Raw genomic sequence first — 25,272 nt, 5'->3', positions numbered from 1 at the left:
GGTGGAAACCAACTACTGTGAGGAAAAGCCCAAAGAAAAGCTCTTGGCAAGGAGGACGCTATAGAGCAGCTGGAAGCAACAGCTAATAATCGAGAAGACTGCAAGAGCAGTGTTTCTTAAACGGTGTTCCATGATACACCGGTGTGCCGTGAGGCAGTTGGAGGTGTGCTGTGGAGAACAACAGAGTTAAAAATGGCTGCTGTTAAAGAGGCAGGTGACCTTCTTTTTCCCCTCAATAACTTTCCCCCAAACTCCTCCCCCCCCGCCCCTTTTTTTTCTGGCTTAAAAAAAACCTTGGTGTTCCTCTTAAAGAATATTGTTTAGTGTTCCTCGATCTTAAAAAGTTTAAGAAACACTACTGCTAGAGGCTCTTTTCTACCCTGTGCACCAACACTGGCATGAGAAGGATGCAATAAAGTAATACATTATGATGATATTATTAATACTAATACTAGACCTGGGACAGGTTTTCAATGCAAGGATTATAATGGGACTTGGTGGCTCCGCTTTATTTAAGAGGCAATTCTCAACAGCAGTGACTGCACAGCTATCATTACCCCTCTCAGACATTCACGTGTCCCAAACCCTCTAACGTTATTATTTGAATTTACAAGCTCAATTTCTGGAGGTCATGAAGAATTACATTTTGGCAACACTCCTCTTGGTTTGGATTTGAACAATTCAACAAATTGTCTGTCAGATATAGAATATGCTACTTAGAAAACATTAAAAAGAATGGCTATGATAAACAGGCATCACAAAAAGTAAGAATTATAGAAACAATATTATGGAGCTTTCATTCATAAATGTGTGATTCAAATGTTACAGATCTTACCAATTACTATTTGCATATCCCCTCTCACTGTTCTTATTAAAAAAAACCTCTCTACTACATTTATCTAGTGATAACACTGAAAAGAGCTTTCCATGATGAATATTTCATTAGGTATATTCATTAACATTTTTCCACTGAGAAACTGAATAACTCTGCAACTGCTGTTACCAGCCGGCTTCTTGTTGCAAGGTAATCCTGAGAGCGCCAGCAAATAGCAGTTTCTAACGCAGTCACTGAACATGCAGTTTTGCCAGTGTTTCTGAGCTATACGACCTGTGTCTTTTACAGTTATCGCTTTATCAGCCAGCAGCTAAACTCTGCAGCAAAAATAAAGACACTCTCTTTGTTAAAGACAATTCTATTCATTCATTTCCACTGAGCTGTAGTAACAGGCATGACGTTTCCCAGATTCTGAAGATCACCATTCTACCATATTTTAAGATAGACAGATCATATGAAAAATTGTTTTCAGCCTATTCCCAGGCATTGTTAAGTTTCAGGAAAGGCAACAGATCAAATCAAGTGCAATGCTCCATGGAGGAGGTTAGCAAAAAGACAGACCGATGGCAGTGGGTTAACCTTAACACACAGTTCTGCTCCAAAAAGCAACTGAACAAATGATACCTTCTCACTCAGATCGATTTCCCGTGAGATATTTGGCACTGTAGAACCTCAGTTACAAACATCGAGGCAATAGAGGGAACCCTGAACAAAATGTTATGGTTCTTTCAAAGGTTTGAAACTGAACAGTGACTTAATACAGCTTTGAAACTTTACTGTGTAGAAGAAAAAATGATTTTTTTAAGCATCTTAATTTAAATGAAACACAGGAACAGTTTCCTTACTTGTCAAATTTTTGTAGACTTCCTCTTTTTTTTTTTTTAAAGTAGTTTACATTTAGCTCAGTACTGTATGGGATGTGGTTTTCTTTTTGTCTCTGCTGCAGCCTGATTGCATACTTCCAGATCCAAATGAAATGTGTACTTGACTGGTCCGTTTGTAACTCTGGTGATCACCACTCTGAAGTTTTACTATAATTTTAAATAACAAATGTTAATTTTTGCAACCTCTTTACTCCCCTTAGCACTGCAGCAATAGCTTGTCAAAGGGAGAGCATCTGAGTCTGTGCTGGTTCCCAAAGTAGTTACCAAAGTTCCAACTGCAGGACCAAATTTGGCCTGGGTATAACTGAGGGAGAGTGACTGTCCTGATTTTAGAGAGACAGTCCCGATGTTCAGGGCTTTGACTTATAGGTGCCTATTACCTTGAGCCCCTCCTGATTTTTTACACTTGCTATCTGGTCACCCTAACCTGTGGTCAATATTCTAATACAATGGGAAAACTCAACTGTGGTGTAAGTCCACTGCAGTCAATGAAATTATGCCAGGGATTAATTTCTCCTCAGAGCGGTAGAGGTTAGCCTGCATAATGTTTATTACTGACAGTCATGCATTTACCAAAACTAGTCCAGCTGGACTCTGAGTCCATGTTGATTAAGGCTTGTATTTAAAGCAGCTGCTTTTGTGGAAAAACTTGCCAGCTGTCTACACTGGCCACTTGAATTTCCGCAAGAACACTGACGATCTCATGTAAGAAATCAGTGCTTCTTGCGGAAATACTATGCTGCTCCCATTCGGGCAGAAGTCCTTTTGCGCAAAAGCTTTTGCACAAAAGGGCCAGTGTAGACAGCTCAGATTTGTTTTACGCAAAAAAGCCCCGATCACAAAAATGGCGATTGGGGCTTTTTTGTGCAAAAGCGCGTCTAGATTGGCACGGATGCTTTTCCGCAAAAAGTGCTTTTGCAGAAAAGCGTCCGTGCCAATCTAGACACTCTTTTCCGCAAATGCTTTTAACGGAAAAGTTTTCCGTTAAAAGTTTTTGCAGAAAATCATGCCAGTCTAGACATAGCCCAAAACTTCCATAGACATTCAATGTAGAAACAACGAGTTTTCCTGTGGCACCTTAGAGATTAACAAAAAGATATAGTTTATACAGTCCAACTCATCTGATGACGTAGGTCTTACCCATGAAAGTTCACGATACGATACATTTTTCTTAGTCTCTAAGATTACTCCTTGTTTTAAAGTTACAGATGAACACAGCTATCCTTCTGAGACCATCGAATCTAGAGTCACTGACACCCGGTAAACATGGATTCCCAGACCCATAGCAAAACAAATAAGTTCTCTTCATTTTTTATTTACGCAGGTTGTCTGCTCAGGGAATAAAAATAAAGGCACCTGATCCATGGAACAAACCAGCTCAGCACAGACTGACATGGTGATCTACAGCATGATCTACTTGCAAGTGAGCTGCAAACCAAGAACCATCTGCTGAAGAAATTTATGAAGAACTTTCAGGAACAATTTGCAGACAGGAAAGAGTGAATTTTCTTGGATAAATTATTCATAGTGAATTATTTGCTCAGCGCTATCCAGAGTTCAGTTCTCATAAAGTGCAGCTCTGCTCCATAGAAGGGACTCTAACACTTGCCTATCACATTTCACCTATTAACAACTTCCACTCACTAGCCAGAGTCACTGTAACTTCACTTGCCTTATAACTCACATGCCACCTAGTGACTCAGCTGTGAGTTGCAACTTTATCTATTAAAATACTCTCCCGACACAACTTAATTGCGGGGCTTTCTAGGAACCAAAGACTCAGCTTAATCTGAGTGTGTGCACGGAAATTGATTTCCTCAAGGGACAACCTGAGGAAGTCCCAATACTGCTACATAAATCACAACAGCTAGACATCTGAGGCCAAATTTTCAAAGGGAAATGTAGTGGGGGGGCTTCTATACAAATGTAATGCCCCAACTACCAGCCCCTCTCCTCCAATTTTAATGGCAAAGCCTTTTCTTCGACATAAAGGACTAGAGTTAAAACAGAATCTAGGTGCCTAGATCCCAGAATCAGCCCTCACTGGAAGTCTAAAAGGCCCCCTGAACACTGATTTTAGACACCTAAAAATCACTCTATGCACCTAAATGTTTACAGCAGCAATTCCTTAGGTGCCTAACCTTAGGTGCCTCTGAGCATGTGCACTGCAGCTCTGTGTCAGGTATCCAGACATCTGTCCCCCAGCGTGTTCATGAACAGGGGGCAAGATAGGCATTCCTCCGGCTAACTCACCAGCCAGGCCCGATCTGGTAGGTGCGCTCAGATCTCACCTAGAAAAGCGCACACAAAATGATGGCAGTGGGGAAGACTTTTAGCTGAGTTCTCACCTGGGATGTGAGAGACTCCTCCCCCCCAACCTAACCCACCCCCCAAATCCTGTCTCCACTAGAAGGGATTTGAACTGGGAGCTGCACTCTCTCAATGAGACCACATCGTCACTATGCAGAAGAGCGACGCTGCCACAGTCGATCTTATGGAGTTCGATTTAGTCCGTTAAAACGAATTCAGAGGTCGGTGTCAGTACTCCGGGTCCTCGCAAGGAGTAAGAGAAGACAGAAGGAGCATTTGCTCCCATTGATTTCCTGCTGTGGAGACCTCTAAGGTGTCGACTCCAGCTACGTAATGAACATAGCTGATGTCACACATCTTAATCTGACCTTCTTCCATAGCGGAGACCTGGCCTGAATTGCTGAGCTATGGGATATACAAATGTCCCATAATCCTCTGTCCCTCCAGCTAAAGTTGTTCCACGCTGGCTATATAATTTAAAAAGTCATAGGAGCAGGGACACTGGATCCTGGGTTTCCCACCCAAGTGCTCTAAGGAACAGGCTACAGAGTCATTCTCCTCTCTCTGGCCCAATGAGTCTTTAAATTATTTCTCCACTGTTGAACAGCTTCAATAGGAAACACTGAGCACCCTACAGGAGCGGGTCCCAAGGCTTAGTAGTTAGAGCATGCACCTGAGTAGTGGCAGATCCTAATCCCTGGGCTAAAAGATATGAGGGAAGTCATTAGGGTTGCCAGGTGTCTGGTATTCACCCAGACCGTCTGGTATTCTCACCTCCTGTCCAGTAAAAATATTCAGAGAATACCGGATACCTAAAATGTCCGGTATTTTCTGATTTTTAACCTGGCCAGGAGGCAAAAATGCCGGGCACCTGGCAACCCTACAAACACTCAGTGCCCAGCCTCCCCCCCCCCCACCTCCCAACACTCTCAGCCCCCCGACCCCAGCCCCCATGCTTACCTGGTTCCGCAAGGCTGCCGGCACAAAATGGCTGCCGACCAAGGGGAAGCAATGCTCAACCTCTCCCTATCCCTGCACTCACTCTTAAAGGGGACATGCTGTTTTAATGCTATTTGAATTTTTTTTGTTTTGTTTTTGGCTTAATAAGTCTTGGAGTCTTATTGCTCAACAACTTTGGTCTCCCCCTCCCCCCCGCCCGCCTTTTTCTTTCCTTCAACAGAATTTTTTGCAGGTGGTTTTTTTTTTTTTTTTTTTAGAGGGGGGTTGGTATTTTTGTTTCAACCATCTGGCAACTGTAGAAGTCATCCTCCTGCTCCTCTTTCACCCTCTCTCCTCTTCTTGTGAAAACAGCTTAGACACCTCACAGCAAGAGAGGGTTTGTAACTGAGAAGCCCAAGCAGAGCGATGCACCTCCCCTGCAGTCTGGATGTAGGTGCCTCTCTCTCTGAAAGAGGGGGAGGGGCTTAGCACATCCCCTCCCCCTTGGTTTGGCCTCTCCCCTTGGCTAGCTTAGGCAAGGAGTCATCCAGCATGCTGGGTTTTGTGAATGCTCTCTCATTTCATTCATTGTATAGGGGGCCTAAAAGCCAAATAGAGGCTTTGAGAATCCTGGTGATTTTCTAGGTGTCTAAAGTTTAGGTAAGGTGAGACTGAACATGGCCCGGCCTGAGTTTCTTTGTGAACCTAGCCCACACTTAGCCAAGTGGTATGCCCAAGGGTGAGCATGCATTTTCCCAAATAAACTACTGCGTTCAGATTTGAATGTCCGCCCCTTTTTATCACTCTCATGCCTTTCCACGTGTTTTTCAAAATCTAACTTCCCAAAGGTGCAGGTTAAAATGATAACCCCTCCCAATGCAAACACAGACACTGTCACTTGTCTCTTGCCATTCTTCTATGCAGTTTTAAGCAGTCTGTGCTTTCAGTCCATATTTCTTCCTTTTGCTTGACGAGAGATAGCTAATTCATTGGCCATCATAACCCATATCTGAGTAGTTTAACTGAGTGGTACATCAATAAGAGGCAAGTATTCCTTGATTTCATTTAGGCTTACGTGTGATTCCTTTCATGTATGTATTTTTAGGATGCACTGAAAGCTTGCCCTTTAGTTTTTATTTTACAGAAGAGAAAAACTTAGTTATCCTTAATGTTCTATTTTCAGTTTCAGAATAATGTCATTCACATTGTAGATTAAGCATCGAGAATCCATGTACACACAAAGCACAATAGCACAAACACTGAAGCTGCCACTCATAAAATCCGCCTAGTCCATACATTTCAAATGAATCAACACAGAATCATAAAAATATAGCATTGGAAGACACCTCAATAGGTCATCCAGTCCACTCCACCAAACGGAGGCAAGACTAAGGGTGTGTCTAGACTACAGAGTTGTGTCGACAAAAGTGGACTTTTGTCGACAAAACTATACCTGCGTCTACACTACCGCTGAGTTCTGTCAACATAACATCGACAGAACTCAGCAGTTTTGTCGACGCTGGTAAACCTCATTTTACGAGGCATAACGCCTTCTGTCAACAGAGTTCTGTCGACAGAAGGTGTTATTGCATCTAGGGTTGTGTCTAGACTACAGGGTTGTGTCGACAAAGCAGCTTGCTTTGTCGACAGAACTGAATGTAGTCTAGACGCTCTTTGTCGACAGAAGCTTTGTCTACAGTATCTGTCGACAAAAGTTCTGTCAACAAAAGCCAGTAGTCTAGACGTACCCTAAGTATTATCTAAACTATCCCTGAGAGGTGTTTAACCTGTTTTTTAAAACCTTCAATGACAGAGATTCCACAACACCCCTAAATAATTGTTCTGATGTTTATCTACCCTTACAGTTAGGAAGTTTTTCCTAATGTTTAAACTAAATCACCATTATTTCTTGTCCTGTCCTCAGTAGATAATGGGGGGTGGGGAGAATCACCTTTTATGTACTTGAAGGCCGTTATATTTCCTCCAACCCCTTCTCTTCTCCACACTAAACAAAACCCCTTTTCTGACTAACTTTTCCTTGTAGAACGTTTTCTAGACTTTTAATCATTTCTGCTGCGCTCCTCTGGACTTTCTCCAATGTGTCCACATCTTTCCCTGAAGGATGGTGCACAGAACTAGACACAGGACTCTAGCGGAGGCCTTATCAGCACTGAATAGAGTGGAAGAATTCTTTTCATGACTTGCCTACACATTCTCCTGCTTATACATTCCAGAATGATGCATAGAAAAACCATGAAATAATTTTTAATGCAACAAAAGAAACAGTATTATATTTTCAAGATTTTAAAGAACCACAGCACACTTTCAGACAGAAAGATGAGCTTACACTGATAGTTTAGTAATTTAGGCCATAATCCTGAAGTCCCTAACTATTCAGGACTCCTGTGTAAGACCTTACTGGTGATTTAATATCCTATGCTATGTCTACACAGCAGCATTATTTTGGAAAAACTGACATTATTCCAAAATAACAAAGAGCGTGGCTACACTGCAAGCCTTTATTTCAAAATAACGGCAAGCCGAAAGACTTCTTACTCCAATTCCTGTAACCCTCATTTTACAAGGAGTAAGGGAAGTCAAAGGAAGAGTGTTCTTTTGACTTCCTGTAGCGCAGAGAACGCCAAAAGCTGAGTTAAGCTATTTTGATTAAAGCTACGCAATTGACATAGCTCAAGTTGCATAGCTTAATTCAAATTTTGCCCTGCTGTGTAGACATACCCCTAGTGTAGGACTACCTGAGTTCACAAGCAAAAGGAACTTTACTGCATAGAGAACACAGTGGTCTAAATCCCAACTGTGGAAAAACCTGCAGGTAGCACAATTTATAATTTGCATCTGCTATTTTTAAAAGGGGTTCCTCTGCACCAGTGTAGCCATGTAATTGTATAGAGCATCTCTCAGGAGAGAACAAGAAATGGGTAATAAAAAGATGTGAATGGGCATCCCACAATTTGATGGCTAAGAGACAAACAAAGAGCCCTAGAGCCATTCCAATCATGACATTGGCAGCAGTTCCAAGCAAGAGGGTTCTTTTTCCAACTTATGAATGAAGAGTTTCACAATGACGCCTGTTCCCCACAATCCTCCTATATTGAACATGTATTTGGACCAAAACTGTGGCTCTGAAGACATCCCCAAATTATAGGGTGTTCCCATTTCAGATTCGAAATTCAAGTCAGGACCCATGAAGAATTCCCAGAAGAATTGAGTTCCTACTTTTAATCAGTCGTACCTGCTCATACCAATCAGAACCACAAACAAGGACTCACTTCAGATCTTTATTTCAAAAATCATATTTGCTAAAAAAAAAAACCCGAATAATGATCCAATGCTATATTACAGGTTTGATGGCTAACGAGAATAAATAGCTTTCTTAATGAATAGCAATAGATCAGCAATGAGAAGAATGCCTAGCCCAACGATGAAATGGAAACACTGGAAGGGAATATAGATTTGTATATAAATACCTTAGTTACATTCTTCTTAAATAAGATTAAACAACATTCATTGGCCTCTTTAAAACATACAACTTTGCGGCAAGGGATTCATCTCCTTTCACGGCAATCAATTCTCTCACTCGTGGCTATGGCAATTTTAAAATTATGGCCTCAATTCAGTATTCAGTGAATGCAGCGAAAATGGCTTGTCACTGGTGTAAGGAGATCCCAAGATTCCAAGGGTCAAGGCCACAGCGGATATAAATCACAGCTCCGTTTAAACTGCGGAATCTCCTTCCAAACCCTAGATTGGATTCCGATAGGGAAATATAGACTTTCCTCAGGATGCCCATCACCCTTTTTTTTTTTCTCCTATAAACAAATGTTAACAAAATAAGCTCCTGACACCCCATTAGCATCTCCTTTTAGGCTACCACAAACAGACATTAAAACAAGAAACTCCTTCGGGGGTCACTCGTAAAAGAATTTAATAGGCGAGTCAATCTATCCTTCCACGCACCCTCCGTATCACGCCACCTTGGTCTCCTGCCGAACGTGCGCTCTTCATTTTAACCTGCTTTTACGTAGCAGGTCCCAACTCCAGTGCAGGATTCCAAGCCCGGCTGCTCCCCTCACCCAGTCTATTTACGGGATGCTTTCACTTCCCCCGAGACATGCAAAGGGTTTCTGGAATGATTGTACGATAGCAACATTTACATTTTGTAGGATACAGTCAACTCAAAGGGACCCAATCCCGCTCTGGCAGGTCAGGATCAGGCCCTGTGTGCGTAAAGTGCTGCCCAGGCAGGTAAGAGACCTGCTCTTGCAGAGCAGTAGATGCTGAGCACTTCCCCCATATGGAACTCAGATCCTTCAGCTCTCCTTGGCCTCGCTATGGACTGCAGGCACTAGGTAGCTGCAGCAAGAATCCCGCATTGCCACCAGATGTAGTTCACTTCAGCAGTAACCGGTCTGGAAGCTCAGGAGCGTGACTCTAATTTCTGCAGCACAGGCCTGAGGCACTGTTCCAGGGAGGCGGTTCGTGCTCTTGTTCCTAACGGGACTGGACCAGATCATCCCAAGAGATGGGTGCTTGGGAGGTCTTTGGTGCTACAAAGTTCTATTCAGACTTTGACTGGCGTATTTCCTATGTTTTGACTAAGAAGTAGTGCAAAATGCAAGCTTCAGGGGAAAAAGAATCACAACCTTCACTGTTAAAAAGAAAGAATCCATGAGATGAACGCTCTGTAGTGGGGAGGGAAAACATTTGGCACGTATTAAAAGATCCCATAAGATTGTCTTAGTAAACCAAATATGCTCCTTTTTAAGGATATGATTTGAAAATGTGATCCTAACAAACAACTCATCACAAACAAGTTGAAACTATAACCACGATGCAACGGATCTTGCTGCACAAGTACAGCTTGAACGACATGCCGGGCCGTTAAAAGTTCCTTCGTGCTTTTTGCAGCCAAGTTTGATTCAATGTGATTTTGTTTGCATGGAATGATATGAATTCATTCAGAGGGGTATTATTTTGGAGTGGAAAGGACCGATTCCCACATCATTTGAGAGGGGGTTTAGATACCCTTATTTGGCCATAGGCTGCACAAGCAAAGGCCAGTTTTTAAAAACATGCCTCAACTTAGCGCCTATTATGAGGTAATTGCGTCAAGCATTTCAAATACAATTATCATGTGAAGTGTCCGACATGTTTGAGTCTGAAAATTTGCAATAACAAATTTGTATTGCAACAAGCCAGGCTACATGGCAGATGTTTATACTGGATTGCTTATTTAGGAGATGTGCCTTGCAAATTTGGGGGGCTTAGTCCTTGAACAGCTTCTCAATTCCTCCCCTCATCCGTCCCCCACCCACAGAATTCAATGGGAGGAACATTCAGCAACTCTCAGAAAGCACTGAGGGCCAGATTTACAATGGCAATTAGGCATCTACCTATGCAGACAGTCACCTAGTGGGATTTTCAGAAGGGCCTAAGCAAGTTAACATCAATGAGAATTAGGTGTCTAACCTGCTTAAGTGCTTTTGAAAATCCCTCTCAGCACCGATTTCCCTTAAATACCTAAATACCTTTGAAAATCTTGGGCTTGCACGTCTTGGAGAAGCTAAATCCTTTTCTCAATGACTGACATCAATGACCAAAAAAACCAACAGATTTCCCTAATGCCGAACTGAGGGTTAGTCTAGATTGTAGAGCTTTTTCAGGATACCAGCGGTATCCCAGAAAAGCTCTGCTTTGTCCAAGGAATGTGTCCACTTTTCCAAAAAAATTGTCGAAAAAGCAGACACGTTTTGTCGGCATCCCTGTAAACCTCGTTTTATGAGGAAGAAGGGATGTTCCAAAAGAAGGTTTTTCCCCAAAATTCAGCCAAATTTCGGAAAAGCCTCTTTCAGAAGTAAATCAGAAAAAGATATGCAATTGTATCAATTCTATCTTTGACAAAACACAGGACCACACTCTGCCGTCTTTATTCATGTGACTAAATTCTGCCATAAGGAACAGACCCTGCACCCATCAATATCAAAAGTGTAGCTCCCATTGATTTCAACAGGAGCAGAGTTGTTGCTATTGTTAGACCCACGTAGAGTCAGCCTAATTGCACTGGCTTGAACTGACGAGGAGTCCTGTCCAAACAAAGAGCCCACTCCTCGTCGCTTTTGCAGATTCAGACTAACACGGCTACCCCTCTGATACTTGGCTTGAACTGAAGCTCATGAATATCACTAAGAGTTTTGACTATTGATTTAATGGGACTTCGAGAGCACGAGATGCCCACATTTTGTTCAGCTACCGGTTTTTTAAAAGACCCCTCAAGAGGGAACGCAATTTGGTCTAAGGGTAAAAAAAATTCCCATCTGCAAACACCCCCCGCCACCAACTGAAAAAGCCTTAACTCTGCCAACTGTGTATATATTTTGCCCATAATATGGACCTACATGATACTCCAGTGCATTGACAGCAACCACAAAGGGACAGAGCTCAGGCTTTAACTAAGAATATCGTCGCTCTTTTATCGGGGAGTATAAATATTTTTACATATGCTCTCCTGTCTCATTTACATATTGCAACTCTGAGCAAGAGTAAAAAGGACAAAAACGATCCACCTCCTTTTTTCATTGCACTCATGTCATGGGCTTATGCGATGAGAGATGGTTAGGAAGAACGTTCTCTTTTCTGTCTGCCTTTGTCTGCAAGGGTAAATATTATTTTCACAGAATTCTCCTTTATATTTATTCATTAAAAGTCTGCATCTGAATTAAAAGGCTGGGATTCTGCAATGTGTCATTACATTCAAGTGATGGGGATGTTCTGAGAGATGTCTGGAAGGAATGCTGGACATTACGGGATATTGCCTAAAATTAGAACTTCTTTCTGCAGTTAGATTAGGTCATTTGTTATATTTTTGTTCATGGCCTGGAAAAAAAAGTGCAAGTATGTTCAATATATAGAGTCAATTAAAAACAGTGCTTTTGCCTTGCCTTGCATCCAGTGCTGGCTAGTTACTAAACCTAAAGACACAGTGGAAGCCATCATGCCTATATATGTGACCAATGACTAATACTACTAACCTAAAAAGATACAAAGTTACTCATGCAGTTTATAACTCAGATCTTGGTTAAGTATGGATTATTACTAAAAGGATGGTATTAGGGAAAAAAATGTAAAATAGAGGGTGATTTTGCCAGTTCTTAACTACAACTGTATCTATATGTGCTTTGAATACTTTGCTTCTCACAGATTGTTAATACCCATATCGCAAGGGTATTAAAGTCAACTAGGCACCTGGTGAAAAACAGCATAGGAAAAATGAAGTCAACAGGTTCCATCCTGCAAATCTTTACTCAGAGCCTCCGCTTCTTTGGGATTACTTCTGTGAGGAAGATGCTAAGACGCCATGTGCAGAAAAACAGGGCACTCGGTTTTTGAATGAGTAAGGGCCAGAAGTATTGTGCCCCGTGATATTCGCTTTGAAATGTGCAGGTAGAAAAGCTTTTGCATACTATACACAACTGTATCCCAGACTAAGTAGCATGGCTCTGACTCATAAGTGTATTTCAGCTTGGTTGTTGTTCGTTACAACGGGGGAGGGCTTGCTTTTCAGTCCCTCTGTCACACCTTTCGACACGTCGACAAACAGCAGCCTCGGAGTCCATAGAGTCAGCAGTATTCGTTTGTACTCCTTCCGGAAATTCTGGTTGAGGAGCCCGTAAATCACAGCATTGAGGCAGCTGTTAAAATAAGCCATGAAGTAGCTCAGGACAAAAAGCCATTCAGGAATTTTGGGCGCCACTTCCGAGGGGTTAATGGAGACTGCAAGACCAATAAAGTTTAACGGCCCCCAGCACACAGCAAAGAGGACAAAAACCACAAACATTGTCAAAAAATTCCGAACATCAGCTGCTCTCAGCTTCTGCCTGGAGTCTTGTCGGACCCTGTGCTTGACTTGAATCACCAAAATCCAAATCCGTAGGTAACAGAATGACACTATCGAGAGGGGGACCAGAAAATGGACAACCACCACAGTTATGGTGTACGATGTACTTACAGTCTGGGCAAAGGTGCAGGAATAAATCCGGGGATCATATTTCAGGGACCCAACAAAAAAGTTTGGCACAATGGCCACCACGGTGAAGATCCAGGTCAGGCAAAGATAGCAGCAGGTGTTCTTCAGGTTGAAGAGTTTATCGTACCGGAGACTGTGGCAGATGTAGCAGTACCTGTTGATGGCTATGACTGTGATGTTAAAAATTGACCCAATGACACTTAAGCCCATGAGGAAGCCACTGACTTGGCAGTGAATGTTTCCCAGTGTCCAGCCATTATGGAAAATGGCGCTCAAGATGAGCGGATACGGGTACACCGCGACTACTAGGTCCGCTACAGACAGACTGACGACAAAGATGTTACCTACAAAAAAAGGGAGAAGAGAGATTGTGAGAAGTTAGAGTAGGTTTGTGTAGATCTACAGCCAAACTACAAACTCCAGGTAGTTTTCTGAATGCCGTTTTCATTATAAAATGGTTCTGAGCAACGTTGCCTCTAATTTTTTCCATCCTTGGCCAGACATTTTGTTCTGTGCACTGAGGCATGTGTGGATGTGCACCACCAATAGACACACATGCTGCCAGCTGGGAGTGCCCTGCTAATCAGCTGTGCAGCACCTGAATCTCTCCTGGTAGGCCACCCACGCACACGGCTTACAGGAACAGTGTTTGGAGCTTTGGCCCTGTGCCCTCCCCATCTTAAACTGAATAACTCAGGTGGCGTGAGCAGATGTTTCTGCAGTTGCTAATGTAACCCACACACCTAGACTATGTCTACCCTGGCACGATCTTGTGCCAGAAATATGCAAATAAGGCTAAGCGTGGAATATCACCTAGCCTCATTTGCATATCTAATGAGCCACCATTTTGCAGAAGAGGCTCTTGCGCTAGAAGGATCAGTCTACACTGCCCCTTCTTGCGCAAGAAAAACCCTCTTGTGCAGTGCCGTTATTCCTGAAAATAATCAGTGTAGTGGCATTGCGCAAGAGGGTTTTTCTTCCGCAAGAAGGGGCAGTGTAAGCTCCTTCTGGCGCAGGAGCCTCTTCCGCAAAAATGGCGGTTCATTAGATATGCAAATGAGGCTCGGTGATATTCCATGCTTAGCCTCATTTGCATATCTCTGGCACAAGATCGCGCCAGTGTAGACATAGCCCTACTGTGGTTACTGAGTAATGCAAGTGGTACCTAGACTATAGCAACAGTTAACACCAAGAGACCTCTACAGCATAGGCTGGAAGCCAGCTGGCTTTTAGCTCAGAGGGTAGAGGCTCCTATACTCTTCTTCAGAGGTCCCAAGTTCAAATCCACCTGGTGGTGGCTACACCAGCAGAGGGCTAACAAAACAAAGAGTCACTAACCTGGATGACCTTCCAATCAAACAGAAGTCCCGTAAGCACAGAAGCTAGCTACTTCCCAGAAAAACAGCTTTTCCCAGGTGGGCTTTTAACCCAGCAACAGATCACTTGATGTAGATAGGGGTGGTCCCCTGACGAAACAGTTTTCAGCATTACAAAAAGGAGTCACTCCAGCACAGAGTGGAGAGCACACTAGAGGTGTGTCTAGACTACCTAGTTTTGTCGACAAAAGTGGACTTTTGTCGACAAAACTATACCAGCGTCTACACTACCGCTGAGTTCTGTCGACATAACGTAGACAGAACTCAGCAGTTTTGTCGACGCTGGTATACCTCATTTTACGAGGCATAACACCTTCTGTCGACAGAACTCTGTCGACAGAAGGTGTTATTGCCTGTAACATTGCGTCCAGACTACGGAGTTCTGTCGACAAAGCAGCTTGCTTTGTCGACAGAACTCAATGTGTCTGGACGCTCTTTGTCGACGGAAGTTTTGTCGACAGTATCTGTCGACAAAACTTCCGTCGACAAAACGCGGTAGTCTAGACGTACCCTAGGATGGGAGGCAGACAAGGAGGAATTCTGGACCACATGCTAAAGAGTCCATGGATTAGTGAGGAAACAGACAGGGATTCGCAGGAAGGTTTTGGTGGGGGGCGGTTGGCTCTGTATATCCCTTTTGCGAAGTGGATGTGGTTTGTGGGGTTTTGTTTGTTTTTAACAAATTCAGTCTGCGTCCCTGTTGCTTTCACTGCCACCCAGACCCAAAAGGGAGACACTGACCTCCAAAAGGGAGACAGAGGGTTCACAATTTAAGTGGAACTCTGGGAGAAATTCACCTTAGGGGAAATTGGGAGAACTGGAGTTTGTTTGTTTCATGGTACTTGGCAATGGGGTCGCCACGACCGAGAGGTAACAAAGGAGGTGACAGGCATGCAGTCTACATCCCAGAGCCAGAAACTAAACTCTGCCCAGCCCTAACAAACCAAAGAACCCAAGCTCTGGGGCCAAGTCATAGAATCATAGAATAATAGGACTGGAAGGGACCTCGAGAGGTCATCGAGTCCAGCCCCCCGCCCTCAAGGCAGGATCAAGCTCCATCTACACCATCCCTGACAGATGTCTATCTAACCTGTTCTTAAATATCTCCAGAGAGGGAGATTCCACCACCTCCCTTGGCAATTTATTCCAATATTTGACCACCCTGACAGTTAGGAATTTTTTCCTAATGTCCAATCTAAACCTCCCCTGCTGCACTTTAAGCCCATTACTCCTTGTCCTGTCCTCAGAAACCAAGAGGAACCAATTTTCGCCTTCCTCCTTGTGACACCCTTTTAGATATTTGAAAACCGCTAACATGTCCCCCCTTAATCTTCTTTTTTCCAAACTAAACAAGCCCAGTTCATGAAGCCTGGCTTCATAGGTCATGTTCTCTAAACCTTTAATCATTCTTGTCGCTCTTCTCTGTACCCTTTCCAATTTCTCCACATCTTTCTTGAAATGTGGCGCCCAGAACTGGACACAGTACTCCAGCTGAGGCCTAACTAGTGCAGAGTAGAGCGGCAGAATGACTTCACGAGTTTTGCTTACAACACACCTGTTGATACAACCTAGAATCATATTTGCTTTTTTTGCAACAGCATCACACTGTTGGCTCATATTCAACTTGTGGTCCACTATGACCCCTAGATCCCTTTCCGTCATGCTCCTTCCTAGACAGTCGCTTCCCATCTTGTATGTATGGAACTGATTGTTCCTTCCTAAGTGGAGCACTTTGCATTTCTCTTTATTAAACCTCATCCTGTTTACCTCTGACCATTTCTCTAACTTGCTAAGGTCATTTTGAATTATGTCCCTATCCTCCAAAGAAGTCGCAACCCCACCCAGTTTGGTATCATCTGCAAACTTAATAAGCGTACTCTCTATCCCAATATCTACATCGTTGATGAAGATATTGAACAGTACGGGTCCCAAAACAGACCCTTGAGGAACTCCACTTGTTATCCCTTTCCAGCAGGATTTAGAACCATTAACAACAACTCTCTGACTACGGTTATCCAGCCAATTATGCACCCACCTTATCGTGGCCCTATCGAAGTTATATTTGCCTAGTTTATCAATAAGAATATCATGCGAGACCGTATCAAATGCCTTACTAAAGTCTAGGTATATGACATCCACCGCTTCTCCCTTATCCACAAGGCTCGTTATCCTATCAAAGAAAGCTATCAGATTAGTTTGGCATGACTTGTTCTTCACAAACCCATGCTGGCTATTCCCTATCACTTTATTACCTTCCAAGTGTTTGCATATGATTTCCTTAATTACCTGCTCCATTATCTTCCCTGGGACAGACGTTAAACTGACCGGTCTGTAGTTTCCTGGGTTGTTCTTATTCCCCTTTTTATAGATGGGCACAATATTTGCCCTTTTCCAGTCTTCTGGAATCTCCCGTCTGCCATGATTTTTCAAAGATCATAGCTAAAGGCTCAGATACCTCCTCTATCAGCTCCTTGAGTATCCTGGGATGCATTTCATCAGGACCTGGTGACTTGCTGACATCTAACTTTCCTAAGTGATTTTTAACTTGTTCTTTGTGTATCCTATCTTCTAAACTTACCCTCTCTCTGCTTGTATTCCCTACGTTAGGCACACCTCCAGACTTCTCGGTGAAGTCACTAGTTTTGAAACAGTTCGCCCTAGAGAATTATTTTGTCTTCAACAAAGGGGAAAGCAAGCACAATACAATTGTGTGCGTGTTGTGCATTCCCAAGCACCAGCTCCATTGCACACGGGGTATTTCACATCCCGCTTAATACCATCACTTAAGTATATACAGAAGTAACTGATACTAGACGCAAGGGAGAGAAAAGTCCCACTGCCAGTGATCCTGGTACAGTATTCACAGCTGATCCAGTTAATAGGCTGCCACAGCCGTTGGAATAGATATCCTCTGAGATGGCATGTCAGCAGGCTTGAGCCTGCACCCACCAGTCAACAGAAAGACTTCCACCAACACCAGCCGGCTTTGAATCAGGCACCCCGTCGTTTTGCAGCCCCCCGGGGAAATGGTGCGGCCAGGCTCTGCGTTTGGCTCATGTTTGCTCACAAAAGTGGAGGAAAGGGGCATCAAATTAGAGAGAGAATTAGATGAAGTTATGAAGTTCTCAGGAAGAGGGAGGGATGAGTCAGCTGATGGAGTTGCTTATTGGGATACACACGAACGTTGGTTATTCTGATAGCGATGTCTGTGCACCACAACACGCACCTGACTGGGGAGGAAAAGACACAGCTTTATTGAAAATAAGGTTTAAAATAAGAAAGAAATCCCGTTTATTTGTATTAAGCTCCCCAGCTTAAACCAGCCTCCCTCCTGCTTGCTTTGGCTCTCCGAAATCTCTGCTCTCATTCCTGCCAGAAAGCCCAATGCCCAGAGGATGGAGGTCAGAATCCTGAAAACAAGGTCCGGCATTTTAACCCGAGCACCAGTTCAGAAAAACAAACCCTGGATTTACTTTCAGTGGGAAACTGACTAGCTTCAATATTTCTCACTGGCCTTATGGAGGGTGTGAACCCGAAGTCCATTTCTATGGCAGCCAGTAGAAAAAGGTCTTGAAGCGTACTAAATAGCAAAGGCCATGCACTGGAAATGCCGGTAGCGCGACAGACTTTAGAATCAGACTCACATTGCCAGGGAGGTGAAGGAGTTAAAGAAAAGCAGGTTGACAGGTGCTTCACCGGGATTCTCTTTTCTGGCAATAAAAAGCCCCGGTGGAGAGCTAACGCAAGGGAGCCCTGCAGGCTGGCAGAGCAGCAGGAGACTGACGCACGGCAGCAGGGCTTCCCAGCAGAGCAGTGCACGCTAGTGGGGTTGCTCAGTCGGGGAGCAGAAGCCTGGTGCATGGATACGGTAGGGCTGCCAGGCTCTGCAGCAGAGGTTGACAGGGCAGCGGGGGCCAGTGAGGCGGGGAACTGGCCGGGAGATCAGTGATCATGCCAGAGGGGCCAGACATTCTGTCTGGGAAACAAATTAATTAGAAAATACTGGACATTTATATGTCCAGTATTTTCTAATTAAGTAAGCAAGTAAGTAAGTTTGATTATTATCAGTACGTAGTTGTGTACTGTGTGAGTGTGTCTATCAGCCAGACAGTACACAACTACACAGTAGAGAGGAGGGGGGTAGGGGCAGGGCTGGGGTGGAATGGAATCCCCAGTGTTGGATTCACCGGCGAACCCCATCAGGACCATGCACGGGACGGGCAGCACCCCAGAATCTGCATATGCCTGGGTCAACCCTGCCGGCCAGTCCCCTCCCCCCCACTTCTCTCCCCCCCCCCCCACTTCTCTCCCCCCGGCCAGCCCCACTCCCCCAGATCCCCTCCCAGCCAGCCCCGCTCCCCCCCAATCCCTTCCTGGCCAGCTCTGCTTCCTGCCAGCCATCCCCTCTTCCCCCCCTCAATCTCCTTCCCGGCCACCCCCCACCATCTGAGATCAAGTGTGTCTGGTATTTTTTTGAAATCATCTGGTCACCCTAGGACCAATTCATCTGCAGCACGTTAGCACATTTCAGAAATCACAGCCCCGCAGAGCACATCACATCGTCATCTAGACGAGCCCTTATTTCGATTTAGCCTTCAAATGATTCCGCGCTGATTGTAGCCTAAGACTCTTCTAATCTAAAATAAGCGTTCCCACAGAGATTTACAACATCACAAAGAAGTGGGACCGTGCCACCAACAAGGGAAGCAGAGGGGCGATTGCCCCGGGCTCTGGAGATTCAGCGGCATGAGCAGCTGAAGCCCCAAACTCTTTAAATCGCTGCCGGAGTGCCCTGCGACACGTTCCTGATGGCTGTGAGGTCTGCTTGTGGAGGGCCAGGGCATGACACACTCCCGGTGGTGCTAACTGCTAGCTGCCTCCAGTCCCACCCCTTTCTCCCCAGGCCCCGCCCCTTCCAGCAGCATGGCGCTGGGTCCCTTCCCACCTTGCCCAGGGGCACGATGAGGCTGTCTTCCCCTCGGAGTGTGAATTAAACCTGTTTTTTTTTCAGTGCAATTGTATTATACTGAACACCTCCTCACTCTCCCTCCACTCACATCCTTGATCATTAGACTCCCTAATTTCCTAAAGGCTTTGCGCATCTGGATTTTTTTCAGGGCTCAATCCTGCACCCTTTACTCAACCAACTTGTCCCAGCAAAGTTAAGCCTTCCACCCTCATTTCAAAAGGAGCCCTTATGGGAGTGTAATTTGGCACAACCAAAAGATTCCAGCTGGTAGAAAAAGCCATTAGCTTCATTTGTGTCAACACGGCCATGGGAGTTTGCACCGCCTGAGGTAAAATGTTTACCACAAAGAGCCCTACAACACTTATGGAAGCAGTCCTATTGAGTCCAACCGGACGGCTTGCATGGATCAGAACTTCTCAGGCAAGAAAATGGGGCCTTAGCTGAAAATCCTAATTCACATGAGCAGTTTCCTTAACATCAAAGACACTGTTTGTGTGGTCAGGCACCCACTGAAGTTAATAGGCTGGATGTAAGGAAGACACTGACCCTAGAGTAAATTAGATCAGAATCTACCTCTATAGGAACTACTCAGGAAATTACAGGCTTGTAGGATGGTGCTGCCCATCTGTACAGACTTCTGGCTTATAAGGCTCCATTTAATATTAAAGGTAGCCTCGAGCTACCCATTGCTCCGTTTTCACTACAGAATCCTTGTACATTTCCCCCTTAATCCCTTAAGAATGCTGCCAGCAAATACGTTTATACCTCCTTGGAGGAATGTCTTGTAAATCACCATGACTCGCTGTAAGTTAGCCTCAGATGTATCTTGTAAGAGCAAGTATGTCTATGCAAGTGCATGAGCAAATACAAAGGCAACAGAAATGCAAGTTTTCGGGTATGCCAGGCATACCAGCAATACACAGCTAAATAATAACCCCATAATCTTTTGCAGTGTCACTGTTGTCCAGAATAGAACCCCTTATCCTGTAAGAATGACCTACATTCTTTGTGCTTTGATGCATACATTTAGCCATATTCAAAGGCGTATTATCTGCAGCTTGAAAGTTATGGTTGTGTTACCGACCAACAATTCTATTATTTCCACACACAAACCTGGAAACAAACCTTGAAGCATCCTACTGAACAGCTTTTACCACGGAAGTGATACATTACTAGCAACTTGTCTGATCGAGATCGATTTCATTTGTTTATTTCATTTTTTATCATAACCAGAACTAAAGATTTCTCTCGGCCTGCACAAAAGTCTATACTGAAAATGCACACTATGACACACAATGATAAAGTGACAGGTTGTAGGGAGTGATTGTCAAGTCAATCTGCTACCACTGTCACATAATCAAAAGCATTTGAAACAGTCAGCTTCCACACTCAGATTTTACAGAAAAATAGAAAACTGTTTGGAAGAAATATAAATCAGAATGAAAGCTAAAAGGCAAACAAACAGGTGAATCTCCGCAAACAATTTCACCAGCCATCACTGAGAAGGATCACAAGGAAACTTATTACAGCTGAAGGCATCGTTTTTAACTTACCAAAGCTTGTGTAAACTGCAAACAGGAAACAAATTACACACTTGCCCCCAAGCAAACTGTGAGGTCCTAAAAGCTTTGTCCAGCACATAATCTCTTCATTAGCTTTAATAATCTCCCTCCCCCTATGTTTTTAACAGCCACTTAATGCATGTTTACTTGTATGTCACTTACCTCCATTCTACTGACAGAAGAGATCTGTTCTCTAAAGAAAAATTCATACAAATAGCTTCCAGAAAGCTACATTAGCGCTCCTCTTTCATATTCTAGAGAGTACTTAGAGCACCAATACTCTGTGGTAGTAACTATCAGCTGCTATGTCTCGGGCTAGTAATGGTAGTATTATTTTGGGCCTCACCCTGCAAGGCCTTACTGTAGCGTGTAGGCCTTGCATCATTACCTCAGGCCCGGTCTACACTGAAAACGTATACTGTTATAGCTATATAGGTCGAGATGCGAAAAAAAAAAACCTCAACACACACATGCCCCTTCAGTGACAAAACTAAAACCACAACCTCCCCCAGAAGAGCATTTCTGTCAGCACAGACGACGTCGTTCAGGAAGATTGAGTTCCTACACTGGTAGAAAAACTAACAGCATATTACATCTACCATAGGGGGCTCTGTCCACACACAGGGGAGCTGACAGCCGCTGTGGGCCCCTTGGGTAAGGTGGGGGAGGTGTCTCCAGGCTCCCAGAAGGAGCGGGGTTTTCGGTGGATGGGGCAGGACTGGAGCGTGCTGTGCCATGGCCCACCCCCTCCTGCAGGCAGCCCTCACTGCCTCCGGGAGCATGCCATAGCGGCGCACTGACAGCGATTTAAAGGGCCCGGGGCTTCAACCATTGCCACTGCCTTTGAATCGCCAAGCCCCAGAGCAATTGCCCCCATTTGCCCCTCCCTGTCAGCAGACCTGCCCACCTTGCTATGTCCACAGTCTCCATAGTGTAGCTAGGGCCTCACTGGGGGCTAATTATTCATGTGACTCACAACTACATGCCTGAGTAAGGGGGTTTTAGGAACAGTCCTTCTGCCAAGGGACTATAATCAATTCCACTGTCACATGCAAAGAGAGCATTTCCAGGACACTGCTAGAACGTACAAGGCATGGGGACACTGAGCAAATGAAATAGAAGCAAGTGAAAATCAGGTCAATCAGGTTAATTCCCTATTCCACAAATGCTCATTCAGTTCTCTAGCTGCATATTTAAGAAGTCGGGAAAAAAAAAAAAAGATCAAGTCTCTGATTTACATCAGGATTTAGGTTAGGCTACAGCGTTGTTTCATGTGGTCTAACAGGCAATGTAAATGACCGGCCAAATGACCCAGAATTCTGACTGTGCCGCATAAAATGATACAGAAGTAACAGACAGAAAAGAGACGCTTTCTTAATGGTCTATGCGTCTGTGGGAGGTAAGGTTAAAGGAAGGGGAAATATCTTAATTCAAGGCCACAGTCAAGGTCCTTCCAAATACGAAAGCTTAATGCTGAGATTTGGTTAATTCAACTTTTTCCTTTCCTTCAGTGAAGGGCCTTTGAGATAGGTTGGAATTATTCAAAAGTGATTGAAGGGCTGGGGTCAGTAAAGGTTCTTCTATGGGTAGGCTTTCAGAGAGCTACTACTTCAGAGCTTTTTCCTCGCTTTAATGACCATTCCTTAAGAGAGAACAATCAGTCCTCCTTCCTGCACTAAATGCATGTTGGCTTGGGCCCTTCTCTAACCAAGCATGCAATGTCTGGAATGAAGTCATCATACTCTGCCCTAAGAAAGCCTGCAATGCAAAGTCTGAATTTCCACCTGGGTTTTTGGGATGGTCATACATGGCATCATTTGTTGTCATTAACTATTCCCTCCAATATATCATTGGCTGCAAATTTGTTATATAATACTAAATGCAAGTGTAACCCACACACCTAGTGTGGTTACTGAGCAATGCAAGTGGTACCCAGACAACAGTTAAGATCAAGAGACCTCTCTACAGCATGGGCTGGGAGCCAGCTGGCTTTTAGCGCAGAGGGAAAAGGCTCCTGTACTCAGCTCCAGAGGCCCCAGATTCAAATTCGCCTGCTGGTGGTTACACAAGGATAAGGCAGATACATTTCTCATGAGCAATAAAAGCTCCCACAGTACACTTTGGAAATCTGTTAATTTCTACTAAGCACTTCTCCCTCATTAAAGTTCACCTCTTCTATACTGTGTTCTACCCTGCCTAGCTGCTGAAGAAAACAATCTGTTACACTTCTAAATTCAGTTTCCTCTCTGATTTTAGACTTGTTGGCTGTGTCTAGACTGGCAAGTTTTTCCGCAAAATCAGAAAAACTTGCCAGCTGTCTACACTGGCCGCTTGAATTTTCGGAAAAGCACTGACGATCTCATGTAAAATCATCAGTGCTTTTCTGGAAAAACTATGCTGCTCCCGTTCGGGCAAAAGTCTTTTTCCGAAAGACTTTTGCGCAAAAGGGCCAGTGTAGATAGCACAGTACTGTTTTCCGCAAAAAAGCCCCGATCGTGAAAATGGCGATCGGGGCATTGTTGCGGAAAACCACGTCTAGATTGGCCATGGACGCTTTTCCGCAAAAAGTGCTTTTGTGGAAAAGCATCCTGCCAATCTAGATGTTCTTTTCCGAAAATGCTTTTAACGGAAAACTTTTCCGTTAAAAACATTTCCGGAAAATCATGCCAGTGTAGACGTAGCCATTCTGTTAAATTCTGTCACTCTGAAACAAGATTTGGACCAGATTCTCAACTGCTATAATTCCATATAACTCTAAAACAGAGCTGAGCATCTATTTGCAATGGGTGTATTCAAAAGGTTTATTACTTTATTTTGGCTAACATGACCAAATTTAAAATGCATCTCCACATCCTATGCCTTCGAGTCTAAACTATTGGGCTAGGAAATACCGTAAGGACAAGTCTGTTCACAAAATTTCCAGTGTGTCGCATATTACATCCTATTGAGTTGGAAAGAAGTGGTTTTTTCCATGACTCTCCAATGTTTCCACTCAGTCTCAGATGCATTATGGAAATTCAGAGTCTTGCAAAAATGAAGATATATAGCTACGCTACCCAATCTTTAACTCCTCCAAAAAAGGCTCAGTTCATTCTTAATTCAAACACTGAGACATAGTCTGGGTAATTTCTTATTTTCATAGATGTTAAGGCCAGAAGGAACCAATAGATCATGTAATCCGGCCTCCTGTATGAACACAGAATTTCACCCAGCTACTCCTCCAGTACTGAGTCCAATGACTTATACTGTGGTAAAGCGTATCTCCCAGAAAGGCATCCCATTGAGGTCTGAAATCTCAAAAGATCAAAAATCCACCACTTTAGCTTAGAAGTTCACATTTTCATGTGAATTGGTTCATCTGTCACTAATAATTATCCTGTTTGCATATAAGGCTTTGATGTTTTTTTAATTAAATCTGCTATTTTTCATTTCAGTTGGCCAATGTCATGGTTTTACCCTCTTTTCTCAAACTTGACTCTGACCAGTGAACTTTCCTTTCACTTGTTTTAATATGCAGCAGCAACCAAAAGGCAAACAATTTTAAGAATCGTTTAAAAAAAGGATAGAGAATATCCAATTGCCTCTATAATAAATCCATGGTACGCCTACATCTTGAATATTGCATGAAAATTGGGTCAGCTTACCTCAAAAAAAAATCTTGGTTTTGGAAAAGGTTCAGAAAAGGGCAACAAAAATGATTAGGGGTATGGAATGGCTGCCATATGAGGAGAGGGTAATAAAACTGGGAGTTTTCAGGTTGGAAAAGAGATGAATAAGGGGGGATATAATAGAGGTCTATAAAATCATGACTGTGTGGAGAAAGTAAACAAGGAGAAGTTACTCATTCCCATAACACAAGAACTAGGGGTCACCACATGATATTAATAGGTAGCAGGTTGAAAACAAACAAAAGGCAGTATTTCTCCATACAATGGTCAATTAAGCTGTGGAATTCCTTGCCACAAGATCTTGTGAAGACCAGGACTTCAACAAGGTTCAAAAAAGAACTACATAAATTTATGGAGGTTAAGTCCATCAATGGCTATTAGCCAGGATGGGTAGAAATGGTATCCGTAGCCTCTGTTTGTCAGAGGCTGGAAATGGATGACAGGAAAGGGATCACTTGATAGTTCCTTGTTCTGTTCATGGTCTCCAGGGAACCCAGCATTGGCCACTATCGGAAGACAGGATACTGAGCTAGATGGACCATTGGTCTGACCCAGTATGACCGTTCTTATGCAATTTAACTCCATTCCTCTTACACTGACATTTCCAAATGCCTGTGGAAAGGGGAGACAGATGTGCTTGGCAACATAACCTGAATCTGATGACCTTCAGGGCATTACAGAACCA

General features: G+C 43.7%; 1 protein-coding gene across 2 annotated transcripts in view; it reads right to left on the bottom strand.

Annotated features, from left to right (window-relative positions):
* Nucleotides 1-10,900: 10,900 nt before the first annotated feature.
* Nucleotides 10,901-25,272, bottom strand: part of LOC102448621 (melatonin receptor type 1C) — a 64,670-nt gene continuing 50,298 nt past the window's right edge. The window contains exons 2-3 of one of the 2 annotated variants that reach the window (XR_012906957.1): nucleotides 11,143-13,356; nucleotides 10,901-11,049 (exon numbers count right to left, since the gene is read on the bottom strand). Coding sequence is in view for 1 of the 2 variants with exons in the window: in XM_075941102.1 (XP_075797217.1) it covers nucleotides 12,491-13,356 (866 nt within the window). In the remaining variant the exon portion in view is untranslated. Of the gene's footprint in view, nucleotides 13,357-25,272 lie in introns of both variants that reach the window. The other variant, XM_075941102.1, reaches the window with a different exon arrangement.

Source organism: Pelodiscus sinensis, chromosome 13 (assembly GCF_049634645.1).
Source record: "Pelodiscus sinensis isolate JC-2024 chromosome 13, ASM4963464v1, whole genome shotgun sequence".
Lineage (NCBI taxonomy): Eukaryota > Metazoa > Chordata > Testudines > Trionychidae > Pelodiscus > Pelodiscus sinensis.
This window is presented reverse-complemented; position numbering and strand designations above follow the sequence as displayed.